Source organism: Gopherus flavomarginatus, chromosome 8 (genome assembly GCF_025201925.1).
Source record: "Gopherus flavomarginatus isolate rGopFla2 chromosome 8, rGopFla2.mat.asm, whole genome shotgun sequence".
NCBI classification, from domain to species: domain Eukaryota; kingdom Metazoa; phylum Chordata; order Testudines; family Testudinidae; genus Gopherus; species Gopherus flavomarginatus.
The window spans coordinates 26,602,616-26,625,133 of record NC_066624.1 but is presented as its reverse complement, the minus strand read 5'-3'; the positions used below and the strand labels follow the sequence as shown (position 1 = coordinate 26,625,133).

At 39.9% G+C, this 22,518-nt stretch overlaps 2 protein-coding genes across 3 annotated transcripts in view; one reads left to right on the top strand and one right to left on the bottom strand.

Moving 5' to 3' along the window:
• LOC127056827 (fibronectin type-III domain-containing protein 3A-like) overlaps positions 1–15,614 on the top strand; it is a 76,008-nt gene extending 60,394 nt beyond the window's left edge. For both annotated transcript variants that reach the window (XM_050965123.1, XM_050965122.1), the window contains exons 16-26: positions 764–832; positions 1,110–1,228; positions 1,362–1,467; positions 2,128–2,303; positions 3,074–3,187; positions 4,052–4,201; positions 4,850–5,130; positions 8,979–9,191; positions 10,142–10,308; positions 11,156–11,277; positions 13,025–15,614. In XM_050965123.1, the coding sequence (XP_050821080.1) occupies positions 764–832; positions 1,110–1,228; positions 1,362–1,467; positions 2,128–2,303; positions 3,074–3,187; positions 4,052–4,201; positions 4,850–5,130; positions 8,979–9,191; positions 10,142–10,308; positions 11,156–11,277; positions 13,025–13,342 (1,835 nt within the window). In that variant the 3' untranslated portion in view covers positions 13,343–15,614. The remainder of the gene's footprint in view (positions 1–763; positions 833–1,109; positions 1,229–1,361; positions 1,468–2,127; positions 2,304–3,073; positions 3,188–4,051; positions 4,202–4,849; positions 5,131–8,978; positions 9,192–10,141; positions 10,309–11,155; positions 11,278–13,024) is intronic.
• A 2,487-nt stretch (positions 15,615–18,101) lies between these two features.
• Positions 18,102–22,040, bottom strand: LOC127056893 (growth hormone secretagogue receptor type 1-like). The gene is made up of 2 exons (XM_050965226.1): positions 21,284–22,040; positions 18,102–18,394 (listed from the first exon to the last, which is right to left on the bottom strand). Exons 1-2 carry the CDS (start codon positions 22,038–22,040, stop codon positions 18,102–18,104), a joined length of 1,050 nt encoding a protein of 349 aa, XP_050821183.1.
• Positions 22,041–22,518: the final 478 nt, after the last annotated feature.

Below are 22,518 nucleotides of genomic sequence, written 5' to 3'. Positions count from 1 at the left end.
GAGCCCAAACCCCAATTTCACAAGCATTCATAGCCTGCCATACAATTTCCCTACCCAGATGTGGCCTTTGGGCCAAAAAGTTTGCCCACCCCTGCTATAAGGTATCAGTAAAACAGTTTTAAAATAACATAGAGAACTGGTCTAAAAATAGACTATAGTCTGTCTCCATGCAGTTCTTTTCTCCAGAGAAACTTTTAGCCTAAATGTAATATCCTTAAAAATACATATTTTACTCCTAATCCTAATCTTTTCAAGATGCATTAATGGCCAGCTATTCCTTCAGAATATATTTACCAATTGAGAGATTATTGGATTACCCTACTCTTTAACTTTGAGTGTGGCTTCCAAGAAAAGTTGCAATTTACACATTAAAGCTTAGTCTTCGTATAATATATATAAGTAGCAAAAATATTTATTTCATTCAAAAAAGAGTAGCCAAACTTTAACAGCAGGCCTACTGTCTCCTCATACTCTTACTGTGGAGCCCAACCCACTCTATTGCTGTCTTAAAATGTGTACAATATTTCATAAAAACAGATTCTGATAGAAGGGCTCTTATATTTTATGCTCTTTCTGAACATGAAGCTTTCATATTTCATCTTTTATTGCAGCATTATCACAATTCCAGTTTAACTTCTCATGAGTATATTCCACAGTGAAAAATACTATTCTAAATAGTTGGTTACAAGATGATACATAAACCTCATGTTTTTTTCTAAACTTTTTTGAAATTCATTGTAACTAAAATGTAACTTTCTTTCAGATCCACCGAAGAATAATGGAGGATCAGACATTTCTAAGTATTTTCTAGAAATTTCAGAAACTTTAATTGGTAAGCAATCATTGTAAAGGTCTAATTCAATTTATTGTTCACTTCTATTTACATGTAAGTATGTATTGTCATTACTGTAGTAATTAGAATGTTTGTTTATTTTGTTATAGGAGTAGTAGTTAATTATGGTAAATTCTGTTTCTATGCATAATGGAACAAATCCAGGATTCAGTTTTCATTCTGTGATTAACATATATGGGGAAAAGTTCTATGTTTTCATATAACAAAACCTTCTCCATGGATTTTAAATTGATCTTCTTCTTTCTTTTTCCTGCAGGAACTAACTGGGAAGTAGTATATAGTGGTTGCATGAGAGAACATGTGTGTGATCATCTCAAGCCTGGTACTTCATACAGACTGAGAGTTTCCTGTGTCAGTAAGGGAGGTGAAAGCCCGGTGAGCCAAGAAGTTCCTTGAAAAGAATAAACACATTAGGCCTTGAACGTAGTTTTATTTCTCCGTTAGTAAAAGAATGTTGTGCAGTGTTTCACAACTGTAACTTTCAAATAATACATGTATCATTTCCTAGGCTTCTGATGTTTTGACTGTACAAACATCAGCTGTTCCTCCTGGACCTTGCCATGCTCCATGCCTGGTTAGCAAAGCTAAGCCCAGAGAAATAACTCTACAATGGGGTAAGGACCAATGTTTCTGTAGATAGACACATTCCAGGTTTTAAACATTATAAAAATAGAAGGCTAAAAACAAAAATTATCCCACAAAACTAAAATTGAAATGTCAGGAGACTGATTCAAAAACTTGAAAGCTTATGTAATTAAACTCAGTCAAGAGGAAAAAATGTAAAAACTGTAATGCACAGCTCTTAGTTATACTGCTCCACAAGCTATACACAGTATAACTGAGAGCTGTGTATTACTAACAGAACTTTAAGGAGCAGCCAGCACAGAAGGTAGGGAATAGTATGCTATGGTTGGTGTTTACCTGTTTGTAACTGGCAATTGAAAGCAAAAATAAGTTTTTTGTTTTGTTTTGTTTTGTTTTTTATTTTTAGTCCTATAAAGGGGAGAAGTAAGAGATAATATGCATAAATGCCTGATCGAAAAGATTGATATGAATCTTTTACTAACAGATAGATGTGTTTTGTAAAAGGATTAGAGGCTTGTGAATTGTTGCAGCTCAAATAGATGCTGAAACCAATCATCTGCAAATCTATTTTTAGAATTCATCTAACTTTTGGTTTCATACAGACCATCTTGAAACTGTTATTAAAATAAGAGCTGTTTTCTGAAAATAATTACTTGGGTTTTGTATTAATGCAACTTTATATTTCATAGGTCCCCCTTCCACAGATGGGGGCTCAGAAGTAACAGAGTATGTTGTTGAAATGGCAAACTCTGAACAAGATGAACATAGACAAGTGTATCAGGGTCTGACGAGAGAATGCACAGTGAACAGTCTACTTCCTGGGAGAATGTACTGCTTCTGGATAAGAGCAGGAAATAAAGCTGGGGTAATCAATCTCTTTATATAATGAGTTTTTGTTTTGCAAGTAACTATACAGGTACTGCCACTAATAAGATAGCTATATATTAGGATCCTGGTGGTATTGTTTGCAGCATCTCTGTGGCTCTCTATATTAGTCCCATTTGAAGGACTAGTTTTTAAAAGCCCTTCTGGCAAAGAGAAGACAGTGACATTTATGTGCAAGATCATCAGTGGCTCAAAGAATAATTAGGAGCTCAACTGTCCTTTATGCCTTCAAAAAATTTCCTCTAAATTTCCTAGTTTTGTCCTAGTGATCCCATTTTCTGTTATGTCCCATCTAGTTTTTGCAGATCACTTTAAATTTACAGTATGTGATAGGTAGAGTAGTGGTAGTGTTGGTTAGAGAGGATACCTCCAAGCGATACTGGGTTGGAACTAAGGGTGGGAGCAATGTCTGTCACAGAAGAGTGCCTCTGGAGCAATGCCACTTGCTTTTGGAAGCAAGATGTGACTTCAGGGAAAGGAAGATTTGCGGGGGAGGAGGTGAGAGGCTTGCCAGTGTGCAGAACCATATGAGTGGGAGCTTTGTGGATGTTGTGTGCACACAACCATTTTGTGTTGCAGCTGCCCAAAAAGCTCCAGTAGGAGTTGTGAAGTTAGTACTAAGATTTTGCATCACAGTACCTATCAAAATAAAATGGCATCTCTTATTTTCTCCAACTTATCACTGAGCAAATGTGCATTTGTCCTATTTTTGTGTCATTACCACACTCTTGCAATTGTATTTCCTTATAGTTTGGCCCTCTCTCTGAAAAAGCAGAGATTTCTACAGCTGCAGGACCTCCTGATCAGTGTAGTACACCCTTGTTAACCTGTAAGGCTGCCACCTGTGTAGTGGTCACTTGGGAGGTAGGTTTTTTAATTTTTCATATTAAGGCTTTAGAATTTCATGCATCATATATAGCACATAAGTAAATACACAAAGAGAAGAATTGAATATATTGATAGAATATTTCAAATACTTTCCCCATTTTACCAGTACTCAGCCAGAAGTCAACTTTGAATAATTTTGTTTTGTAAATGTTCTCAGCTACAGATTTTGTTCTAGTATTGAGACAGAGTGATATTTAAGCCCTTCTCGCAGTATGGGTGACTATTTGCTGTTAGCACATTTTCCTTAAGTAGTGTGCACACCACTGTTACAGCTAGTTACTGGAAAATTATGGGACCAGGTGGGAATTGCAATCTTCGTGAATGTTTCTGTTTCAGTCAAATGGCTAGATTTTTCTGACGAGCTGTACTTAGAGCCCTGCTGTTGACTACCTGGAAGGTCTGGATGTTTATGGAATGGTTTTCAAACTGAAAAACCTCCATTTTGCATGCTAGGACTGTACTCGTAATAAGTGTTCTGACACCATTTTTTTACTAGCATAGTTTCAACAGTAGTGCCTTATGTGAAAAAGCACCACTGACCAAAGTTCGATGTGCTATAGGGTGCACACTGTGCAAATTTCTCAATGCAGTTTTGTCAAATCACTCCTGTTTTAATACTTGTATTCCCTGTAGCAAGGAGTGTGATTTGTGTAGTAGTCTGAGGATGACAAATACCCTCTTGGGAGTAGGTAGAAACCAGCCAGCTCATTTCATTGATAACTTTAGTGAATCCACACTCTTCTCTACTCATTCCACATTGATATAATCTTAAATATATATTTATAATTACAAATCATGAGCTATCTGAAAGCTAACCTTTCATTGACTTGAATTTCCCAGAGTCCTGCATGCAATGGTGCTGAAATTTGTGAATATAGGCTGGATTGGGGACAAATGGAAGGATCAATGCGTATCATATACACTGGCCCTTGTCTGAGCTATGAAGTGAAAGGTCTTACACCTGCAACCACGTATTATTGCAGAGTACAGGTATGAGAGGCTTGCTTTTGTATGTCACTTTAAAAATCAAAACCTAAAGATAATTAGCACCTGAATAAGTACTTCAGCTAGAAACTACGGATACAATTCTGGTCCAAATTGTACAGATGCATTGGACGAGGAAAAGGGTTTGGAGAGCATCTTCTGTCACTCCAGCCAAAATATATACACCTAGGAATAGGATAGTGTTTGATTAAACACTGACTAATGTCTTCTTCATCTCTTCAAAGTCCCAGACGGTTATGGCCAGCCATCTTGGGAAAATGTCCAGGCTTGTTACACGCTTCTCCCAGATGTCCTTACTGGAAGGTGCTCAAGGTCTGCAAGCTATTGCTTACTACATTTTGAAGGAACACAACAAAAAGTGTTTCAGAACAAGATTGATCTGAGTTATCATGCAAGACAGAATGGTTAAGAACATTCTGCTGCTGTTCTCATTTCTCTCCTCCTCCATGTGAGCTGCGTTTACTAAAGTGGAATTTTGCCTTTAGTTCTGGACTGATAAGTTTTCATTATGTTTAGGAAAATGCCATCCGCTTGCAAATGTCTTTAATGAAGCACAAAATCAAAGCAGTAGCTTTCTCGGAGACAAGATAGAAAACTGTGAACTCTTTGAACACAACTGAATCTCTCTTTCAGGCTGTGAATATAGCTGGAGTTGGATTATTTGGGGATATTGGCGTGGTAACAACACCAGCGTCAGTGCCTGCAGCAGTGTCAGTACTACATCTGCTTGAAGAAGATCAGATGGAAATTCCTTGTCCCTTGTCAGCATGCCTTGCCATTCAGTGGGAGGAACCATGTTGCCATGGGTCAGATGTCATTGGATATAATATAGAATATGGGGAAAAGCAACTTGTAACTGTTGGTAGAGTTACAAGCCATATTCTGGAGAATCTGCACCCTGACACTTTGTACAGGTGATTGATTATTCCTTATTTTATTCTGAAACCAGTCTTGTAGCTATTTTAACATACAATGTTCTGGACTGTTTTTTTTTCCAGTTTTTTTTGGCCTACTAGTCCACTTCATTAAGGTGAACATGCTGTAAGCCAGAGTGTGCATTTATGTAATGGGTTATCTTCAGAGTGACTGACTTTTTTTTAGGAAAAAAAAAAACAACCCAGAAAATGAAGACACTGAGTCCCGGAGCCCTAAAATACAGCGTACATTGTATCAGTATGTTGCTGAGGTCACAGCAGAATGAAGAAACATAGGCAAATATCTAGATTTTTCTGTTTGTCTACAACTTTATTAGTAAACACAAAATGCAGAAGCCTGATAAAGCGTTAGTCTTTGTAAGTCAATTCCCTCCTGTGACGGACTCCATCCTAGCTACTTTCCCTAACTTTATGGGGGATTCTGGGATTCTGCCCCAACACACTAAATCAGGACAATTGAAGAAGTCACCAGGTCCACTGGTTTTAAGGAAACCAGTGCGTAAGTGATTTCCTCTTTTGCACCAAGAGTAGCATCCTCCTGTGGTTAATTTTTTGGAAATTGGTTGGAGTAGCTCCGAACACCAGATTTGAATAGCTATCTAATTTTCATATATTGGTCCCTTTAACTACTCTCTTGCCACACTAACCATACCCTCCTCCACCAGCTCACGCCCAAATGCCCTCAGAAGTTGACAATACAATTGCAGAAAGAAAGAAAGATGCCCTAAAACATCTTTATTAAAAAAAAAAAAACTTTTGAATCTGACTAAGCACTTTAGCATCCATAATATTTGGTAACAATGAATTTTAAAGCTAATTTGGACTTCCTTCAAATCAGATTTAAATCTGTTGCCTCTTCTGTTATGAAATAGTGAACAGGAGTAACTGAGTGACCTTCTCTATACTATTATTTGTGTGTTTGTCTGTCATGTCCCCTCTGTCATTTCTAAACTGTTCCAGTCTGTTCAAGCTCTCTTCATATGAAAGTCTCCTTGCCTCTAATCCTTTTGTCACCCTTCCCTGAGCTTTATTTCTGCTGTCTTTTTGAGGGAGGTGTATAGTGCTACAATACAAATAAGAGAGCTGAACAGAGCATTCTAGGTGAAGGCATACCACTGACTTCACAAAGGCATCGTAATATTGTCATCACTTTTTGTCTCATTCCCCATGTGTCCTTTGTTTACTTTTTTGTTTGCCAGGAGACAAGTGGCAGAGGCTTCATCGAGCTGTCCATAGGACATCAGATAGCTTTTGTAAGAAGTTGCAGTTAAAAGTCCAGCAAAGTCTACCACTAGTTCAAATTCTTCCTTTCAGGACTGCATTGCATTGTGGTTTCAGTTAGCTGGGGTGTGTTTTTTAAACAGTTTTTCCTTCTTGGTAAAGAATGCATTGAAAATCCATATTAAAATATTTAAATCTAACTTCAGTTATAGTGCAAAATATAATTATGATTGGCTATATAGTTTTTCTATTATTGGTAGTGTTTCCAGAATGCTAGAAGTATGGTAGATGTTTCTGTAACACTGGTCGTGGACCTTGGCCTGAAGAGCCTAGACACCCTAAAAACCAAGGTGTTTCCTTTTGTTTTGACTATATAATTATGGACTTCTGTCCTAACAATAAAACAAATCACACTTTGAATTCTTGAACTGATCTTTCATAACTGTAGCTTTTAGTCACAAAATATCTGTTTTTTGCTGGAAGCTTCAACAAAATACTAAGAAATGTCTGCATGCAAATAGAAAGTCTCTGCCACACAGAGCTCACGATCAAAGAAGACAGCCAACAAATCAAGAATAAATCATGTCAAACCAAACTAATGTCCGTCTTTGACAGGATTACTAACCTAGTAGATGGGGTGGAGGTGGAGCGAGGGGAGACAACAGCAGATGTGATATATCTTGATTTTTAGTAGGCTTTTGACACACTTTCACATGACATTCTCATAAGAAAATTACGGAAATATGGCCTAGATGAAAATACAATAAAGTGATGCACATCCAATTGAAAGACTGTACTCGCAGTAGTTATCGATGGTTTGCTGTCAAAGTGGGAGGATGTATCTAGTAGGGTCCCAAGGGGTCGCTCTTGTGTCCGATACCATTCAATATTTTCATTAATGACTTGGATAATGGAGTGGAGAGTATGCTTATTAAATTTGCTGGTGATACCAAGCTTGAGGGGTTTAAGGACAGGATTAGAATTCAAAATGACCTTGACAAATTGAAGAGTAGATCTGAAATCAGCAAGATGAAATTCAGTAAATACAGGTGCAGTGTGCTTCACTTAGGAAGGAAAAATCAAATGCACACCTACAAAACAGGGAATAACTGGCTACGGTAGTAGCACTGCTGAGAAGAATCGGGATTATAACGGATCACAAACCACAAACAGTATGAGCCAACAATGTGATGCAATTGCGAAAAAGCAAATATTCTGGAATGTATTAATAGGAGTGTCATATGTAAGACACAGGAGGTAATTGTTCTTTTCTACTTGGCACTTGTGAGGCCTCAGCTGGAATATTGTATCCAGTTTTGGGCACCACACTTTAAGAAATATGCAGCCAAAATGGAGAGAACAAAGGAGAGCAACAAAAATGATAAAAGGTTTAGTTAGACCTGACCTGTGAAGAAAGGTTAAAAAAAAAAATGGGTATTTTTAGTCTTAAGAAAAGAAGACTGAGGGGGGACCTGATGACAGTCCTCAAATGTTAAGGGCTGTTACGAAGAGGACAGTGATTAATTGTTCTCCATGTCCTACTGAAGGAAGCACAAGAAGTAATGGTCTTAATCTGCAGCAAGGGAGATTTAGGTTTAATATTTGGGAAATAACTATCCTTATAGTTAGAAAATAAGTACCGAAATAGGATTCCAAAGGAGGTTGTGGAATTCTTGTCATTGGAGGGTTTTTAGAACAGGTTAGATAAACACCTCGCAGGGATGGTCTCAGGGGCTGGACTTAGAGGCTCTCTCGAGGTCTCTTCCAGACCTACATTTCTGTGATTCTATATGAAGGATAGACGAAAGGGGTAAAATGAAATTCTGTACACTTTATGTGCATTGTAAATATACATTCTATTTTTTTAGTTAAATACGCATCTGTATGTAACTGCCCTTCAATCTATTTTAAAAATTAGTAGGCTAATAAGGTTAAAATATCACATCTGTAGGTTAACCTGTAAAACTCAAATGGGGGAGGGGGAGGAATATCATAGTCACAGCTGTCATTTTGTCCTTAGTCATCACATTGTGCCTGTGTTTTACAGTTTATTAGATGCTTTACTAGAGAGGGAAGGAGAATTACCAGATGAGCTGAAATACCCAGTCAAAACAGGGTGAATTAAGGCAAATTTCCTTGCTTTGTGTTTTAAGATTACACCATAACCTGCTTTAACTCTGAACTCTTAAAAATATTGTTACCTTCATGAACAGCTGCAACTGTGCTTCCACTCTGCAATACTTCTCAGTATTATTTAGGATTATTCTATGCAAAATCCCACTGAAAACCTTGTAGTATTTGTCTCACTTGTATTCCAGATATTAGCTCAACTTGAAAGAGATTTTAACTCTTAAGTGATTTTTTTTTCAAAAATCAGCTCTGAAATCTCTAACTGTAGCTTTATAACTTTTGTGGTGTTTGGTTCTTTGCAGATGACAATTGACATTTTGCATCATTGCAGAATATTATTGGGGCATGTATAAGAATATTTCAATACATCAGTAATTGAACTTTACAATCAGTAAAAGTGTCTTTTTTAGTACATTATTTAACCTAGTAGTTGTAAATTAACAGCAAACATTTTTTTCCCCCTCTCTCACTTGAAGAATTAGAATACAGGCCATAAACAACTTCGGAGTTGGTCCTTTCAGTCATTCCATTAAAGCCAAAACAAAACCACTACCTCCTGACCCGCCTCATCTTGAATGTGTGGTCTTCAGCTACCAGAGCCTTAAACTGAAATGGGGTGAAGGTCCTAGTAGAGCTTTAATTACCAATCCTACACAATTCAACTTGCAGATGGAGGATAAATTTGGCAGGTGAGATCATTACTGTACAACTTGGAACATTCAGAAGCCTGCTAATGTTTTACAGCTTCATGTCCAGTTTTGTGATCTTATCAAGTTAATGGGTCTGATGTATATTATAAAACTATTCATTTCCTCACTTCTGTTAGTGGATATAGTTTATTCGATGACAAAACTGGAAAGAGAATCAAGACTATGAGTGTTAAGCCCACTTGCTGTCTAAATTGCATTTGTATATTTCCTTAGAACTCTCATGGTGGAATTAGATATTCAGTTTCATTTTCCCGTGGAAAAGCTAAATTGGGTGTATCTGATTCATCGTGTGACATGAGAAATTAATACTTAGCACTTGCATAACATGTTTTATTCAAGATTAAGAAAGTTGTGAATTGTTACACTGTAATAACGTAATACATTAACTTATAAGTCTATTGTCTGTTTTCTCTGTTTAAAAAATATGTTCTAAATTTAAAGGTTTAGTGTTTGTAACCGACAAATAGGGTGAACAATTATTTTTTGACCTAAGATGATAAAAGCGGATGAACCCCTTTTCCCCCAGAAGCTTGCAGTTCCTCTAACTTAAAAATGTGAGAGGTTGGGAAAGAAAGTGCATGACTAACCATGTGTAACAAATCTCCTGTGTAATGTTCCAGCCTAGTGCAAATCTAGGTTTAATTATAGATCCCCTAAAATGAGTGGGGGGGGGGGAAAGGAATTGGCACTCCCTTGTGCTGACAACTCAGTGTTATTGTGAATGACACTAATACACATAATGAGCCGTTTATTGCATTAAACGAGGTTTGTTTGGTCTAACACTTGTGTAACAAATTTAAGGTAAAAGTCACAATTTCTGTAATAAAAATTTACAAACAAATGTCTTTCACCCTTAACACACTTTTTAGTGTTTAAACATTTAACATAAATTAGTTTGTTTAGTTCTAACATGTACAATTTTTTTTTAGATTTGTTACTGTTTATAGCGGACCTTGTCATACGTACAAGGTGCAGCGACTCAATGAATCCACTACATACTATTTTAAAATCCAGGCATACAATGATGCTGGAGAAGGGGAGTTTTCTGAAGTTTATGCTTTCACTACAATCAAATCTCCACCAGCATCTCTTAAAGGTGAGCATTCATCATACAGCATTCTAAGAGTTGTTGTAATTCTAGTGCATAAAATATCAACAGTAGCATACCGGTTCTGTTCATTCCCTCTGAAGCTCTTGGTATTGGCCACTGTTGGAAGACAGGATACTGGGCTAGATGGACCTTTGGTCTGACCCATTATGGCCATTCTTATATTTGATATTAAAAACAGATTCTCTTCCCTATCTAGCCCCTTTGTCAAACAGAGGCAGTGCAGATTTCCTGGATACTGTGACTGTATCTGGCCAGCTAGGAATGCCCCTACTGGGATGAAACATTCTGTAGGTATAAAACCAGTGTGGCACATCACCAATGATTAAAGATTGTTCCAGCCAAATTATGTTTTCAGAAGCACCTTTGCATCCCCCTCAAGTCTTGCAACAGAGTTGCACAGTGTCTGAGAGCATAATTTGGCCTGCAAAACCTTTCATTGGTGAGATATGCAAAATGGAAAGAATCCTGACCCAGCCTCTGTTTTGGGGCTAACAGTTTAAAAAAACTTTTACTACCAAATTGTAAACAAGTTGTATGTGGAAAATTTGACACAAAGCATAATGGGCTTCCATATTCAATCTTTACTAAGATACTTTGATAGGATCTCTGTTTAAAAAGTAATTCTGCCACCACAAAATTGAATACCTGTCCTGAGCCTGTTAACAGCCCTATTCAGAATCACTTCTTCCTTATTGGGGTAGCTGGGTTACTAAAGCCATGTTCTTAATCATGTAAAAAAGGGATTACAGTGGTTTCAGATTAACCATGGAAAAAATAGGTTTTTCTAAAATTTTTTTTGAAAGCTTGTGTGTGGATTTTTTTTTTTCTTCAGCACCCAAAGTAAATCAGGTGGGAGAAAACATCTGTGAAATCACATGGGAGCCTTTACAATCAATGAAAAGAGATTCCATTGTTTACATTCTTCAACTTGCCAGTGGGAGAGAAGTTGATCAGGTAACTTTTTTTTTTTTTTTTAAATTTCATTTGCTATTTTTTTAAAAATTATTGTAAGGAATTTTTTTTTAAGAGAATCAAGTCTCTGAATGTTACTAAAGCCACGTCCACTAGCGAGCTTACAGCGGCATCAGTGCAACTGTGCTGCTGTAACATCGCTTACGTAGCTGCTCTGTGCTGACATCATAAAACCATCTCAGTGAGTGGTGTTAGCAGCTTTCCCGCCAACATAGCGCTGTGCACACTAACATTTATGCCAGTGAAATGTATGTCACTCGGGTGTGGTTTTTTTCACACCCCTGAGCCGACATAAGACATGGCCTTAGGCTGATTAGATTTTAAATTGTTCTAATACATACTGCTCTTGCTCAGCTTTCTTCCAGCTGAATGCACTCAAAGTAATACATTTGAATCCCCGACTCTAATTTTATAAATTTTTAATGAGACCATAAGAGGCACAGAATTATAGTAGTGTATTAATCTAGGAAGTTAGACAGAAATGATACGGGTTTTTCCCCAGAGGGAGGGGGTGGAACATGAGTTCTGTTTACACAATTGTGAAAGTAGTGGCTAGTAAGTACCAATTCTGAGATGGCAAACTTAAGACTCTCTTGGTTTTTAGACTTGCCCAACCCTCTTGTGCGCACTTTCTTGACCACTACTAAAACCTGGCTCTATAAACCATCCTCCCTCATGTGGATTTTAAATCTGGAAAAGTCTGGCTGCCATTTTTTTTTTTTTTTAAACAAACTGCCTCAAACTATTAAACTACCATGAACAGTTTTAACAATTACAGCTGGGGCAGTGCAGTCTGAAAAGGATCTTTCCAATTTTTATGCATATCTTCGTGTATCACTGTCATGCACAAAGCTTTTGATACCATTGCAAATGTTGAATGCCTTATGTCACTGAAAACTTCAAATAGGTTTTGAACAGGGTAATTTTCAAAAAGCTAGAACTGTTTCTGTTTCATCTCACGTGTAAAAACTTCCTATCGACCTGAGTGTACCACCAGGCACCAGAGCAGCCTCATAATTTGGGGGAAGGTTAATAAGATTGGGAGGTATGTTAAAGAATCTCAACAGGCCCTTCACAAATCTGGCCCCTCTCCTTATCCCAGCGTTACTAGCCTGGCTCTCCCGTCTGCCCACTTTTTCTTCAAGCAACTTTGTGCTTTCTTGTACTCTACCCCTTAGGTAGGAGCACTCTGTCAGAACGGATTTGTAGAACCACTGCCATAATCTCCTCCCAAACCCCACTTGTACTATGAAATGAGCCAAATAGTAAAGGCAAGTTTTAAAGAACCGTTGGATGTGATGTTTGTGGGTGAGGGATAACTGTATGTTTTATCCCCCTACCTATTCTCAGCACTTCATTTGTTGCTTATCTTAAATTGTAAGCTCTGGGGCAGGTGCTTTCTTCCTTTAGGATGGACTGTCGGCACTACCCTATCCTGTAGTTTTTTCAGAGGCCAGGCTTGCAAGGATGGCAAATAATTTGTCATCTTTAGGAGAACATCACTGGCAAGTTTTCACTCCTAGTTCTTTTACATTTTAAAGACTGTTCGCTAAGAAACTCTTTAGAAATAAAAGCAGAGGTTCTTTTATTTCTAGGGCCCTCAAATTGGATGGGTGAGGAAGGCTTCCCAGACCCTTGCAGGCCTGCTCTTGTTGCACTGCCTATTGTATCTATTGCTAGATATTGGGAAAGTGAAATAGATGAGCAATTTGTTCACTCTCTTTATTAGGTATACAAGGGATCAGAGACTTCATTCCGTTTCACAAACTTTCAGACAAACTGTGAATATAGGTTCAGAGTCTGTGCTGGACGCCAGTATCAAGATTCTACTGGATTACAAGAACTGTATGGACCTTACAGTCCCAGTACAGTATTCTCATCTCAAAAACAAGAGTTGGTTCCACAGTGTACTCATTCTACAGCTAAATTTGCAAAGATTAAGAAGATGTTAAATGACGAGCGGTTTGCTGCTTTTCTTCTTCTTGTGGGGTTTGCAGTGGTTGCTATTTTGTTTGCTTTTGTTATTCAGTACTTTGTAATCAAGTAGATTGTTTAAAGCCTAGTCATTATTCAGCTTTTTATGACCATTCTGGGTATTTATGTTGGTTAATTCTAAATAACATCCTAGCTGGAAATGATTGTATAATAGAGACACACGTTTCCATCTTTGCTGCTGACTGACATTGAGACTGGGTTGGCAGAACCTTTCTAAGTAAAGAACACACAACTGCCATAGAAAGGGTAATCCTGGGTCCTTTGTAATCAGGGTTAGCCGTTAATAGAACAGCAAAAAACTGCCTCCCTCCTCCCCCTCCCCCAGTCTTTCTCAATATCAAAGCCTAGGCCCTTTGGCCAGTTAGAGAAACGGCTTTATATAAAGTCATTTGAAGTACAACTAGGCAAGTGGTAGTGGATCAGCAACTTTTAATCAAGTATTGTTATAGTTTGGTATACATGAAATACAGCAGCAAAAATGCTTGAGCTTAGAACAGTGCTGTACTGCAGAACATTGCTAGAGCAAACCACATTTAATATACTGTAGAAGAAAAACAAAATATATTACTACTTTACAGTTATTTTAATGTTTGGGGTTCAGTAATTAATATTTCAAGTACAGGTGCCAGCATTTTTAGAATTTTAATTAAAAATGCTAGAGGCATGTAATGTACAAACAGAGTGATTGCATTTATATGCAATATTGCAACTTGGTCCTCTTTTGTATTTTTACGTTTCTGAATTAAGTGCTTTCAGCAGTTGGTAAATAACTGTTGGCCCAATCCACATTTTCATTCTCAGTGCCTGAGAGAACAGTAATTTCCTGTGCATCTGATTAAATCTTTTCAGTATTTTCAGAGAAGGCACAGATTTTGTCTTTAAGGAGAAAGAGTGCATTTATGATAAATGTTTCACTATTGGCTCAAACTGAGCAAATGTTTTTGTACTATTCTTAACCTAAAAATAAAAAAATTCAAACTGCTTTTGGATGCTCTTCTATCCTTATCTGAATTATCAAACTATACATGAAATATTTTTAGGTAACATTTATACAATGTTTTAAATTCATTGCTATCAAAATGGTGGCAGTTCACATTCCATTGTGGTGGTGGTGAGACTTTTCAGTTTGCTGTGAAACTTTTCCAAAACTTGTCATGCATGTCTGACACTGTTTTGAGGAATATTTTTGGTGGATACTATGCACTACATATGACTTTTCCTTGTCAAACACATTCTTTAGATATCTGAAGATAAGTCTGACAGCTATTTTCTTTACATCAACTGTTTTGAAAGCTGGAAGCCACAAATTTAGACATTTGTTTCAGAATGGGTCATCTTAATTATTTTGGCATTAAAAGAACATGCCATAGAGTGTTACAGATTTAACATATTTTGCAAATGCTACAGCTACATTTCATGTACATTGGGGCAGTGCACTTGCATGTGGGATAGTACTGTTGGGTACAGGCTAATTCTTTCAAAGAATAAAACATCTTTAAGGATGTTTCTCCTATGGCTGTTAATAAATTAGTTTGAGGCATTGTGTTGCATTTCAGATGTGGAAATCCTAAATTATGACATAGTATCAGTTAATATTCTTAAAAGTAGATCTATGGTGCAATCTGAAATTAACCTTTTCAAAAATGTACTCTTCATTTTGTACTCTATTTATTTTGATTAAAAAATCCTGGAAAATGTGTGTTTGAATGTATTGTTCTACTTGTAGCAGAACTTTAAGTTAATCATTTATATCATGGAAGTCTCTCTTCAATGTTGGAAAGAGTTTTATACAGATATTAGTGTCTTTAGTTTGTTGAAGTTTACAAATATGCCTTCTTTGTTTCCTTTCATATTTTACTTTTAGAAAGCAATAGACTGCCTTCAGCAAATTTCTTTTGCCAAAGGATTTTTTCCTTAACTCCTAGACAAACAGAGCAAATCATTTAGTGATTTATTTGGCAATAGCATTTCTGATATATTTTTTAAAATAATAAAGTAGGCTTTCAGAATAAATATTAACCAAAATCATTACTTCCTAGAAAATTAAAATAAAATGCTTCTGAATTGCCACAAAATGTTCATATTTCCAGGAAATATACTGGAAAGTATAATGTAATGTAGATTTTATATTGACTGTTATACATTCCAGATTGTTAATGCCTCTAGGGTACATCATATTAGATATCTTCATTTTTTTTGCATTGTAATTTTGAGATATTTCAAACTTATGTTAAAGCTGCCATGCATTGTATTACTAAATTGTAACTATCAAATAGATAATATATTTAATACAGCCAGTAAAAAATACAAGATTTCAAATTTGATTATATGTATTTGTGTATTTAATTTGTGAATAAGAAAATAACTTCCTTCTGGGGCAATCCTGTCATCTGTGTAGTATGTAGTTTAGGATGAAGGAAACAGCAACATGGAATTAAGATGCTTTATAGCATCAATGGGCTATATCATCTTAAACCTACAGACGAGAGAGGTGCTCAGGAAGTTCTGAGATGAAACTTGTGCAATTCCAAAAGTGATAACTCCATGTGGGAGGAGGTTTGTGGAGGGGATGTAGTTCTCCCACAGCACAGATTTCCCAAGTTCCATAGGCAACTACTAGTCCTTCTGTGCTGCTCACCATGCCCTCCTCTGTTGCTTTATTGGGGATTGTGCTGCCATTTATTCCCCTCCCCACCTCCAGTGCAGTGGAAAGAGCGAGATACCAGTAGCTAATTCCAATGGGTTCGTTAACTCCAGGGAATCATCTAAAGGAAACTCACTGAAATTGTGTAGTTCAGCTGTTCCCTAGCTCTGCCCAGCCACGATATGTCCAGGAAGGGAGAAGGGATTATACCAGATTGGCTCACTTCCTTTCCCTCAGACTTTTTTTGGACCAATTGCAATGGAATTTCCACTGCTTTGATTTCACAGTGCTCAGGGCCGGTGCAACCATTTAGGCAAACTAGGTGCCCTAGGCGGCCACCTAGTGGTTGAGGATGCCTAAAAGCCCGCTGAGGCGAGGAGGTGGAGTGGAGGTGAGCTGGGGTGGGGCGGGACGGGGAGGGCTGCCTGCAGTAACCGGGGGGGGGGGGGCGCACAGGGGAACTGCTCCCTGCCCCAGATCACCTCCACTCTGCTGAGCGCACAGCCCCGCTCTAACTTTCCAATTGGCGCCTCAAGCCTGGTGTGCTCAGCGGAGGAGAGCTGGGGCAAGCTCCCAGGCAGGGTTAGCTGCCGTGGAGGGGCTCCCCTGGTGGTGTTAGCTGCTGTGGAGGGGGGCGGGGTTAGCTTCCACAGGGGGGGCTCCCTGGGCTGAGTTAGCTGCTGTGGAGGGGGGACTTTCAAGGGGGAGTAACTGCCATGGGGGTGGGGTGGCTCCTCGGATGGGAGGGGTGGGTGGGCATGGTTAGCTGCCACGGGGGGGGTGGCGCAAGGTGGAAGTTTCACCTAGGGCGGGAAACTTCCTTGCACCGGTTCTGACAGTGCTCCATCCAGTGGAGAATATTGCCTATTATTCCTTCTAGAATTAACCTCCCCACCCCTTTTCCTATGCAAGATTATACGCAATGCATTAAGGGCAAAAAATAAATTAATTAACTTGGTGATGCTGTTCTGTTTGCTATAAGCTGATGGATTCCATCCTTTGGAACCACTGTGTACTATTCTTTATAACTCTGTTCCTAGTTATTCAGATGAGAAGCAGCATGTATGGTTAAAAGTGGTGATTGAAAATGGTCTCCTTGAGATCAACATTTTTGAAAAGGAAAGCAACGTTGAGTGATGTGATATAGCACCACTCTGGTGGTGTGTGAAGTGATGTGTGGTAAGTTGTGCTCTGTCAGAACAACACAAACAACTTCTTGTGAAATGGTGACCGAGCAACAAAGGCAGGATTGCTTTGACATAACCTTGATTTCCACCCGGAAAAATGAAGCTTGAAATAGACTCCATCCTCTCTCTACCCATCGAAGTCCTTTGCCTTTAATGTAAGTGCAGTAATCTGGCTGTCCAAACAATATAATTTCATTAACCCTCCTTGAGGATGGCCTTGAGGTTAAGGAACTGGTGTGAGAATTGGGTTCCATCCCTGTGTGTCACAAACTTCCTGTGGAAGTTCCGCAAGTAACTTTCTCTGCCTCTGCCTCCCTCTCCCAGTCTGTACCTTACTTTCTTGATTCCCTTTGTAACGGACATGCAGCTTTCCTAATCATAACATCTTAATATTTTTCTTTCCCTTCCCTTTAAGGTTTGCCCAGTTATTAAATATATTAAAATGAAGAGAACAAAGAGAGTTTCATTCAATCCAGCTTGTCTGTTTTGATTAGTTTTCAGACAGCAAACAAATGCTTCGAATTTGAATGAGGACATTGAATAGATTCTGTATCAACCATAACCAAAAGCTGTGATCTTGTAGGGCTTAGGACAAATCCACTAGCGGATGACAGCTTTGTGGCTAGTTGGAACTGCACAGACGCACATTGCAAGGCAATTAACTGAAGCCATTAGCACTTAAGAGTGTTGAGTCACTACTGGCTTCTGCATATAGTTTTGACTTGACCCTGACACTGCTAAAACTTTATACACATTGCAGGAAATACTAGTGACATCACCCTGAAGCAGGAGGAGTGACACTGGTTAATGGCGAATTTTGTATGCTCAGATGGAAGCAGCAAGCTTTTTCCATCCCGAGAGTGATTAAAATCCCCCCTTCACCTACAACATGCACCAGTGCCGTGGCTTGATATTAACACACAGTTCACAAGCATAGTGGACCGCTGTGTACAGGACACTATTTGTCAGTGCTGCACTGTTTACATGACAGAACTGACTTCTGTACCTTCAAGAGAAGTCCTTTCGCTCCTTGTCAAGTTTCTGGATTGCCGGACTTGACTGTAGTTCAGGATTCTGCTCATTGCTTTTCTGTATTTTTGTGACATGACATTGTAAAGTATTGGGTTTATAGATGCCCCAAGGTAAAAGAGAAGCATAGCGATGAGATTGAAGTATTGAGTGATGTCATACAGGATGGTTGTGGTCTGGGCAAAGAGGATTCGGCCGATGTGGAATGGTAGCCAACAGAGCACGAAAGCCAGGACTACTACAGCTAAAAAGGAAAGGAATATAATTTAGTACAGTAATTTTGAAGCCCTGTTTGTTCTGTCTCTTTAAACTATATTGTGGTTGGAACCTCAGACTACTACATTAATATGGCATGTACTGTAACATGCTACCACCTGACTTGGGCAGCCATTTTTGCTTCATGTTGGCAGGTAGATATAAGCACTGGAGATTTGTTTGCCTGCTGCAGTGTTGTGTCCAGGGTTCAAATAAAAGTCCCTTTAAATGTATGTAGTACAGTGACAAGAAAGGAACAAAACAGGCCAGGTTACAGAGGCATTGTTGTTTCTTCAGTATTGTTTCTTGCTGTTAAATTGTTAGCCTGAAATCTGCCTCAGTTGTCAGCATAGGCGGCAGGTTATATACATTTGCGGTGCTAGGGCTCCAGGAATATTCAGGGCCGGGTACCCTGCTCCAGCAATATTTGGAGCTGGGTCTCTGCCCCGGCCCCCGCGGGCCTCTCTGCCCCTGCCACGTCCCTGCCTGGAGCAGGTCCAAGCCCCGGCCTACCACCCCTCCCACTGCATGTCCCCCCCGCCGCGTCCCTGCCTGACAAAAAGCAGTGCGCGCCTCTCCCCTGCCTGCTCGTGCTGCCCGGAGTAGAGCGGCTCCCGGCAGAACTGCTGTCTGCTGCCCCAGAGTCCTAGTGCCTACCCCCCACTAATGGCAGGGCAGGCTGTCCTTACCCTGTCCTAGCCTCTCCAACGCCCCAAACCCTCATCCCCAGCCAGAGCCCTCATCCCCCTGCACCCTAATCCTCAGCCCCAGCCCTGAGCCCCCCCACATTCTCAGCCCCACAGCCCTCACCCCTGTGCCCTAATCCTCTGCCCAAACCCTGAGACCCCCGCAGCATGAATCCCTCATCCTCAGCCCCAACCCTCATCCCTCTGCACCCTAATCCTCAGCCTCAGCCCTGAGGCCCCCTGCAGCATGAACCCCTCATCCTCAGCCCCAACCCTCATCCCTCTGCACCCTGATCCTCTGCCCCAGGCCTGAGCCCCCCTGCAGCATGAACTCTTATCCTCACAGCCCACACCCCAACCCTCTGCCCTAGCTCTGAGCCCCCTCCTGCATCATGAACCCTTCAGCACCAGCTAGAACCCTCCTCCCCCTGCACCCTAATCCTCAGCCCCAGCCCTGAGCCCCCTCCTGCATCATGAATCCCTCATCCTCAGCCCCACAGCCCTTACCCCTGCACTCCTTCCTATCCCCAAACTCCCTCCCAGAGCCTGCACCTCTCACCTTCCTATGCCCCCACCCCCAGCCCAAAGCCTGCACCCCTCACCTCCTCCTGCACACCCACCCCCTGCCCCAGCCTGGAGCCTGCACCTAGCACCCAAACTCCATCCCAAAGCCTGCACCCCTCCTGCACCCTAATCCCCAGCCCAGGATCTGCATTCCAGACTCCCCCCCAAGCCTCCTCCCAGAGCCTTAGGCAGGTGAGGGTGGAGTTTGGGGGGGCAGAGTTGGGGGGCAAGTTCTGGGCACCACCAACATTTCTACAAACTTGACACCCATGGTTGTCAGTGAAATATTTCCCAGGGTTGTGGGGCAGGGTCCTCAGCTGGGAAGTGAGTGGGATCAGAAGAGGAACAAAGTGTCTGAGGGGGGCCAAACACAGAAGGGGATGGAAAAGGGGAGTGAAAGAAACCTGGAAGATGAATGGAACAATAAAAAAGATGCAGAGGAAGAAGTGAAGAGAGGGAAAGCCGGGGAAGAAAGACCCTGAAAAAGAGGAGAGAAATTTTTAGATACCATAATAGGGAAACAAAAGTTGGAGACGATAACAGTTGATGGAAGGAGAAAATGCACAGCTCTGAAGTTAATAAATTCTACTGCATGAATCCACGTTCCTGCATTTCACTGTGTTTTCTGCAGAAAGTGGGGGCGCTGAAAAGAGGCAAGATTCCACTGTGAGCTCTGGGAAAGGGGGCAATTTTGGGGACATTCACAGCCACTGGGGCTGATAGAGGATCTGGGAACAGACTGAGGCCAGGGCCATCAATCCTTTTGCCTCCACTGCGAGCACAGAGAGTTGGTACCTGCACCCACTGAATTTTGCTGACAGCAACAAGCAATGGGTATTTTGCTCATCTGAGATGAGCAAACAGGCTCAGTGAAGCTTTAAATGTTGTTAACCCAAATAAATCCTTTGTTTTATCAAATTGTGATGACTGTTATCTTAGTTGTGACTGGGGATTGAACCAGAGACCTTCAGAACTAAAAGGATGAGTCACTACAGCTGGAACTAAAGTAGGAAATGCTGCTGTGGGTTCAGCCTCCTAGCCCCTATTCCTGAGCCATAAAGGATCATACACCACATGCTGATCAATGGGTTCTGTAAGGAGTCTAATAAAATGTTAAACATGATTTAAGCAGAAATAAAGCCAATAGTTAACTAGGCCTGGACACATGATTTTGTTCAGATTGTGGCCCAAAGTTTAATTGCTAAAACACATGAAACTTTGTGCAGGAGAAGTGAGAGTGGCTGGCTTGAAAAACTACCTGTCAGACCATGACTGCTGAATGCAGGCCCCTCTTGACACATACAAATCAAAGTTGATCAGATTTGCTTTAAAAGTCACAGCAACATCATACATTTCTTTTTCCTGCTATTCTGACTTTGTCTCAGTCCAGAGCAAACTATGAGTTCAACTGTTCCCACAACCAACCTACACACAATTAAAATTGGGACCCTGTATCTCAGTAAAACCCATAAACATGACTAAATGAAGTAAAATGTACTAACCTTAAATCTGTAAGGGCCCTTCCTTGCCTTTTCTATCTCACCTCCCTCTTTCCACCTTTTCTTTGTGTCTGACCTAGCGTGATATAAAATGTAGCTGGTTAGCCTGGTCTCAAGCCAGATCCTTACCTAGCATTTTGACTGTTTGTTTGTGGTACTTTTCTCTGCTTGCAGCCTGAGGTCCTCTCAGCTTGTGCCTGGTTCGCCAAAGCTTTCCACAGATAAGTCCGTAGAGCAGAGTCAGGCAAAGCACTGGTAGGAAAAAATAAATGGTTGAAACCCAAGTCATTGTTTCTAAAAGCCCTGTGTGGGCTGAGCGTTCTATGTAATTGCACTCCTTGGCTTCACCAGGCAGGCTTCCATTGCGGTGTTCCACACCAAACAGGAACAGAATTGGGCTGGCAGTCAGGAGAGCCCACACCCATAAAGAAAGGATGACCCTTTTCACCCTGCATTTAGTGATTGTTGTTTTGGCTTTTAAAGGAAAGCATATTGCAAAATACCGCTCGACACTCAAAGCGGTGATGTGCAAGATGGTGCAATATGTGCAGGTTTCGCTGAGGTAAAATAAAAATTTGCAGAGGAAATCCCCAAATATGTATGGTTTGTATTTCCAAATCCTGTACAAATCAGAAGGCAGACCAAGGAAAATCAGAATGTCAGACAACGCCATGCTGGATAAATACATGTTAACTGTAGTCCTCATTTCCTTGTATCTTTTGAAAATCAATAGTGTTAGCAAATTCCCAGTGATACCCAAGAAAAACAAGATGCTGGAAATTATAGTCACAGGCACCAGGACATGAATATCAAATAAAGAAAATGATTGCTCTTCATAGTAGTCTGTATCACTTTGGAAATAGCTGTAATTTGAGAAGGAATCCATGTCTGGTCTCAAAAGAAATGGTAGCGTTGGCTGCAGATCATTTGATATCATCAGAGTGATATCAGGTGCCCAGTGATCTCCTTTAAAGATCCATTTTAAAACAAAAACTCAAAATAATTATCATCAAAATATTAGTTGGATATAACTGAATATGGAAGTAGCCATTGGTCTGTTGCGAGAGAGAGAGAAGCTATTGTTTACGATACCAAAAATTTTGGAATTAGAAAAAAAATTGAAAATGTACATTTTTACTGTTTGCTTTACACTGCTTCAAAATAGCATTTATATCTTGACAAGTCCACCAAGGGTATTTCCTGAAAGATGTAGATGGAGCCAATGTGGATGCAAATAGATACAATCCATCTTAATAGGCAGCGAGACATGGACTGAGAAAAACATTGTTTACCTCTGCGAAAGTTTGCCAAAATTTAAGAATTTGCAAGTTACAAAAGTTCAGACCCTTTCTTAACCAAGAAGT